The following is a 6,818-nucleotide window of genomic DNA, read 5'->3' on the forward strand; positions in this document are numbered from 1 at the left end:
TTGTTTATGCAATATGAAGTCAATGAAACTAAATGACCAAATTTGATTAGGTCTTTGACTCTTGAAATTTCAAAATCTCTCCTTTAGATTGATTATGAGCTAACTGAAAAGGGAAAGAATATTAACAACACTAAAAATTCAAATATTCCTTTAGTTCCCCAACTAAATTTTGATAAACATAGCAATTAAATTTATTTTTCTGTCCAGGAAGTCGGGTTACACATTTTAGTAACGGGACAGAGAAATGAGGCATTGGGGCAACAGGGGCCACAGGGAGAATAAGAGATCTGAGAGCTGGGGTTTGGTGTCAATCTTACAAAGTATATAAAGAATCTGTTTCTCTACAATAACAGAAAAACAAAGGCTACAAGAGCGGTTGTATATACAAAACACAGAGATATTGCTTCACTTGCAAATAGTTCCTGACCAGACAGGGAGACAAGACAGAGAGAAGGGCACAGGGAGGGGTGGGGAGTGTGCTACATGCAGAAATTGGGTGGGGGGAGGTCTTCTCCAGCATATATCTACAGGCAGGAGTTGGATTCATGAACGCACAGGAGAGGCCGAGGTCAAAGGCGTGTGCCAGTGCTGGCTGTATGTGGGTGGTAGGGTGCCAGGAGCCTCTGTCTGCCTGACCCAGTCCCCTGGTCACTTGTTCTTCAGGCTTCAGCCCAGGGGGTGGGGTGGGTTCTGGGTGAGGACCAGGGCCAGCTGGGACAACTGGCCAGAAAGGAAGGGAGGTAATTGCTCCCTGGATTCTGCTGTGGAAAATTGAAGCCTGCTTGGTGTGCCCATCCTCTTGCCTCTGGCTGGCCTGGTCAATCCTGCCACCCTCCCGACCCCACTCCACCCAGAGGCCCACTGGGATCCAAGAAGAATAGGTGCAGCAGCCAGGTTTCAAGCTTCCCTGGGGTGGGGGAGAAGGACAGATGGTGCAGCTGGACTCCTGTTCTTCCTAAGCCCCAGCTGACTGTGCAGAGCTCAGTGGAGGGGTAGGAGCCAGTCGAAGAGGGACAGAGAGGGGCGGGTTAGAGAAGACATCATGGTGAGGGGCAGGCGAAGGATGAGGATGTGCACGCTCGCATACTTGGACGAGGCATGGGGCAGTCACAGGTTCTGGCAGCATTGCAGCTTGTTTGGTTTCTGTCCATCAGTAGTGGGTGGCACACTGATGTCCACCACGTTGTTACCAGGGGACTCGTCATGGGCTGCACTGTCTGCAGTTTGCTTCTGTGACACGATGCGGTAGATCTCTATGAGGATGTTCTTGAAAGATTCCTCTACGTTCGTGGAGTCCAAGGCTGAGGTCTCAATGAAGGACAAGTTGTTCTTCCCTGATAAGGCTCGGGCCACATCAGTGGGCACAGCCCGCAGGTGGCGCAGGTCGCTCTTGTTGCCCACCAGCATGATGATGATGTTACTGTCAGCATGGTCCCTCAGCCCCTTCAGCCAGCGTTCCACATTCTCGTATGTCAGGTGCTTGGCGATGTCATACACCAGCAGTGCACCCACTGCACCTCGGTAGTACGCGGAGGTGATGGTGCGGTAGCGTTCCTGGCCAGCGGTGTCCCAGATCTCCGCCTTGATGGTCTTGCCATCCACCTGGATGCTGCGGGTGGCAAACTCCACACCAGTGGTGCTGTTGCTCTCCAGGTTGAATTCGTTGCGGGTGAGGTGGGACAGCAGGTTGTTCTTCCCCACACCATAGTCCCCGATGAGGACCACTTTGAATAGGTAGTCATACTCGTCGTTCCGGCTCCCCATTGTCCTGGCGCTTCCGGCGGGATCCACGCCTCCGCAGCCCCACCACAAACACCCCGCAATTACATTTCAACTGAAGAGCAAAAGGGCATTGCTTTGTTCCTAGTAGGTGTGCCTAAGATAGTTCACAAAATGTACACCATATTTTGAACACTGCAGGAACATTTCCATTATGCCTCCTTGCTAAGGTGGCCAGACCATACCTGAATACCTCACCACAAAGTTAGCCTACCTAAGTTTGAAGTAGTTTAGCGTGAAACATAGTGCTATAGGGCCTGGATTACAAACAGAGTTATTGGGCTGTTTTCAGAACTCTTGGGCTTTTTTGAAGTACTCCAAGGGTACAAATATTTTTAATTTAATTTAATTTTAGAAAAGCACTCTAAATTCTTTGATAAACTATAGTAAATACAAAAGCACTCAAATGTAGCATATTTTAGCACATTGAAAGACATACATGTATTCCTTATGTACTACAGAACAGTTTTGGAGGCAGGTCTTCCTGTCAGAGTTCATATGAATTTGAACTTCTTGGATACATATCATTGATTGGAAAAGTTATACATTTTCATTCACCATTTTATTTCAGTCCTGTGCAGGACCATTGACACAAAATTGTACAAATAAGAAGAGCATCATAGAACATATGTACTGGGCCCAATGAAATACAAGGTAAGGCACAGCCATATTATCAGTGCTTGTTCTCAATTTCCACATGCTAGTCAGTTGTGCAATTACAAAGGTACATATAACATGTTGCATTATAAGAATCTTACCAGTCTTTCTTTTCTGGTCCAGGCCCGAGTGGCTGCATTCGAAATGGGCAAGTTTATGAAACCCGGGAAGGTGGTGCTGGTCCTGGCTGGACGCTACTCCGGACGCAAAGCCGTCATCGTAAAGAACATTGACGATGGCACCTCGGACCGCCCCTACAGCCATGCTCTGGTGGCTGGAATTGACCGCTACCCCTGAAAAGTGACAGCTGCCATGGGCAAGAAGAAAATTGCCAAGAGGTCAAAGATCAAGTCTTTTGTGAAAGTTTATAACTACAATCACCTCATGCCCACAAGGTGCTCTGTGGACATCCCCTTGGACAAAACTGTTGCCAACGAGGACGTTTTCAGAGACCCTGCTCTAAAACGCAAGGCCCGACGGGAGGCCAAAGTCAAGTTTGAAGAGAGGTACAAGACCGGCAAGAACAAATGGTTCTTCCAGAAGCTGCGGTTTTAGATATTTTTTTTTGTTTGTTTCTGTCATTAAAAATCCATAAAATTAAAAAAAAAAGAATCTTACCATATTGCAGCAGGCCTTCTGTAGGGTCTTCTTGTAATATTTTCATATTAACACTATGGCATGAGAGTTAACAGATGTTAGTGATTCAAATTTAAAATAAACAAGTCTTCTCCTAATTCTCTTCCATGTTTCAGGATCAGTCGAGTTTTAGTATCCTGATATTGATGACATGCTATTTAATACCTTTTAACATTTCCAAATACTACATTTCTTAGGATTCATCTGGATTTTCTCAATACTGGGCATTCAAAACAAAGTTCATTAATATATTGGATGGTGAGACTGTCATCCAGAGCCTGATGTATAATTTCTGTGTTCATCAAAACAACTTTTCATTATTCTCAGTGACTAAATAATAAATCTTATGACACTAAAATTATAAAATACTTATAGTGCATTTATAAATGAAATGTCATCTATTTTCCATATCTAAAAATCCTGTTTCTCTCTCCTCCATCCTCTCAAACTTTCACATGGTTTGCTCTTTGTTAAACCCCGGTCCATTCTGGGAGCACTATCCTCCCCCCACCAGAGTCACTTACTGGTCTCCTGGCCCTGAGGGCCAACTTTCTGCCTCATTCACAGGGAACGCCATTCCTTGAGGACAGGGACCATCATGCTGCCATCCAGAGTCTAGACCACAGGAAGGTGGGGCATTAGCGACCTCTTCTGACCCTCTTCCCCATTCACGTGGCTCAACTCCCTTATCCACTTGACCACTTCCAGCTGGTCACCTGGGCCCTCCCCCTTATTCCCAAGACCACGCCCCCTTGTTCACCTGACCACAGTGCCACACTGGCCAGGATGATTTGCTCCTCACAGAGAGGGGTGGACTTCGCAATCTCTGGAAGTTGGGTTAAGTGCCTAACACCCACAGCCCAAGATCACCTTCTGTTCACAGGCTGCCTTCTACCCAGAGTGGAGGGTGGCAAGAAGGAGGATGCCAGCCACCCTTTAAGACAGCCATGGGGATCCATGAGCCTAGGGAACCCACATGGTCCCAACCATGGGGGCATCTCACACTGGACTGGACTGCAACCCTGATAGCCCTGTCTGTGGGCTTTGATATCAAGAAAAGAGCCGTATTAAGCCCCTGAAACTACAGTGCATTCTGGGAGCACTATCCTCCCCCCACCAGAGTCACTTATTGGTCACCGGGCCCTGAGGGCCAGCCTATGACTCAATCACATGGAACAACCTTCCCTGAGGACAGGGACCTTCTTGTTCCATCCAGAGTCTGGACCACAGGAAGGTGGGGCATTTGTGTCCTCTTGTGACCCTCCTCTGCATTCACGTGGCCCCACTGCCTTATCCACTTGACCACTTCCAGCTGTTCACCTGTCCCCACCCCCTTGTTCACCTCACTTCTGGCTGGTCACCTGGCCCCACCCCCTTGTTGACTTGACCACTTCTGGCTGGTCACCTGGCCACTCCCCTTGTTCACCTGACCACTTCTGGCAGGTCACCTAGGCCCTCCCCCTTGTTCCTGAGACCATGCCCCCTTGTTCACCTGATCACTGCACCACAATGGTTAGCTGCTTTGCTCCTCACAAAGAGGGGTGGACTTCCCAACCTCTGGAAGTTGGGTTAAGTGCCTAACACCCACAGCCCCAGATCACCTTCTGCTCACAGGCTACCTTCTACCAAGCTGGGATGGCAGCAAGAAGGGGAACACCAGCCCCCCCTTAAGACAGTCATGGGGGTCCATGAGGCTAGGGACACCACATGGTCCCCACCATGGTGGCATCTCATACTGGACTGTCCTGGAAACCTGACAGTCCTGCCTGTGGTAAAGACTTCCCTCTCATTGATAAGTAGGTGTTCCACTTGATTTTCCACCAAGTCAGTCTCTTGGGCATTTAGTGTATTTTCCTTTTGAACCTTTAGCTGAGATGCTTGGATTCTACCCTGCATACGTATAATTCAGTGGCCAGCCAGAAATGGAGAGGCTGTTATTGCCCAAGACTCTGTACTCCAATTCTTTATGCTGAAAAGACTACAGGTTTTCTATCAGGGGTTTAATCACTTAATGGTACTGCCTTCAGCCTGCTCTCAGTTTGAATCCTGAAAATGGGAATTTCACACATAACTTCTTCCAAGTGTCAACTGTTCCACATCTCCATCCTTGTCTCTACCCCAACCCTTTTTTTGTTTGCTTTTCCGTTCAACTTCAATTTTTTCCAGAGTTTATAGTTGTTAAGGAGGCCCAAGTCCAGTAGGAATTACTCAGACATATCTGAAATGGAACTCCCAGGGTGGTTCTTTTAAATACAAATCAGGTAGTATAGCACCTCTGTTAAAACCCCTGTAATGGCTCCCTAAATTACTCAGAATAAAAACCAAGTGAACTACATAACTCTATATAATCTGGCCTTCCCTATTACTTCCCTGCCTTTAACTCATTTTATTCTCCCATTTCTTTACTCCATTGTATCATCATTGATTTTGTTGTTCCTTCATGATATCAGGCATGTTCTCTATTCCCCCCCACACACACACACACACCTATAGTTGTTACCCCAGATATCCAGAAGGCATACTGTCACTACTTTAAATCTTAGCCTGTCACCTTTTTATTACCAAAACTTTCCACCCCAAACCTTCATAGCTCCCATTCTCCTTCTCACGCTTTACCTTTTGTTTGTTTATTTATTATGTTTATTGCCTAGTGACTGTCTCCCTTTCGTTGGCTACAAATTACATGAAGACAGAAGCCTTTGTCTTTATTGGTTTACTAGAGGCCCAGTGCATGGAAATCCGTGCACTGGTGGGGGGGGGCATTCCTCAGCCCAGCCTGCTCCCTCTCACAGTCGAGGAGCCCTTAGGGCAGTGATGGGCAAACTTTTGAGCTTGGTGTGTCAAACTTCGCCAAAAAACTGAGCATAACTCAGGTAGTGCGTCACTTTGAGGAAAAAATATTATTTCACAAATGTTTCATCCTCAGGAGCAGCAAATGTTTCATCCTCGGCATGCGGCCCCCTCAGCAGCCGCGTGTCATCAGAAATGGCTATGCGTGTCAGTGCTGACATGCATGTCATAGGTTCACCATCACTGCCTTAGGGGATGTCCTACTGATGGCTTAGGCCCGCTCCCTGGGGAGCGGGCCTAAGCCACAGTCTGGCCTCCCTCTGTGGGAGGCGACTGGGCTGATCAGAGGAAGGCACCGCCCCTATCACCCTGTTGCTGCTGCCACTGCTGGCTGCCACAGCTGCCAAGGTGTTTTCATCAACACGGAGTCCAGTTTCTTTACCACGAAAAGATGAGAAACTTTCTTTAGGCATTTTCAAGATGTCTCTTTCATGGGATATGACTTTCTTTCTTTCTTTCTCTTTCTTCCTTCCTTTCTTTCTTTCTTTCTTTCTTTCTTTCTTTCTTTCTTTCTTTCTTTTTTCTTTCTTTCTTTCTTTCTTTCTTTCTTTCTTTCTTTCTTTCTTTCTTTCTTTCTTTCTCCTTTCTTTTTTTCCTCACCTGAGGATATTTTTCAATTGATTTTTAGAGAGCATGGAAGAGAGAGGGAAAGACAGAGAGAAACATCAATGTGAGAGGGACACTTCAATTGGTTGCCTCCTGCATGAGCCCTGACCTGGGCCCAGGCCAGGGAGGAGCCTGCAACCTAGGTACATGCCCTTAACCAGAATGGAACCCGGACCCTGCAGTCCACAGGTCAAGGCTCTATCCACTGAGCCAAACTGGCTAGGGCTAGGATATGACATTTCTTAGCCCCTCCAGCAGTGGGCCTTTGCTTTTGCCTCCAGGAGTGAGGT

The 6,818-nt window shown here is 47.2% G+C and overlaps 1 protein-coding gene and 1 pseudogene across 2 annotated transcripts; one reads left to right on the top strand and one right to left on the bottom strand.

Annotated features, from left to right (window-relative positions):
- Nucleotides 1-1,107: 1,107 nt before the first annotated feature.
- Nucleotides 1,108-1,764, bottom strand: LOC307095149 (ras-related protein Rab-11B-like; the record flags this gene model as incomplete). Its single annotated transcript, XM_079764363.1, has 1 exon — nt 1,108-1,764. One exon carries the CDS (start codon nt 1,762-1,764, stop codon nt 1,108-1,110), a length of 657 nt encoding a protein of 218 aa, XP_079620489.1.
- A 782-nt stretch (nt 1,765-2,546) lies between these two features.
- On the top strand, nt 2,547-3,003 carry LOC307096166 (large ribosomal subunit protein eL27-like; annotated as a pseudogene). Its single transcript has one exon. The product of its transcript is annotated as a large ribosomal subunit protein eL27-like (transcript).
- Nucleotides 3,004-6,818: the final 3,815 nt, after the last annotated feature.

Source organism: Cnephaeus nilssonii (assembly GCF_951640355.1).
Source record: "Cnephaeus nilssonii genome assembly, chromosome: X".
NCBI classification, from domain to species: domain Eukaryota; kingdom Metazoa; phylum Chordata; class Mammalia; order Chiroptera; family Vespertilionidae; genus Cnephaeus; species Cnephaeus nilssonii.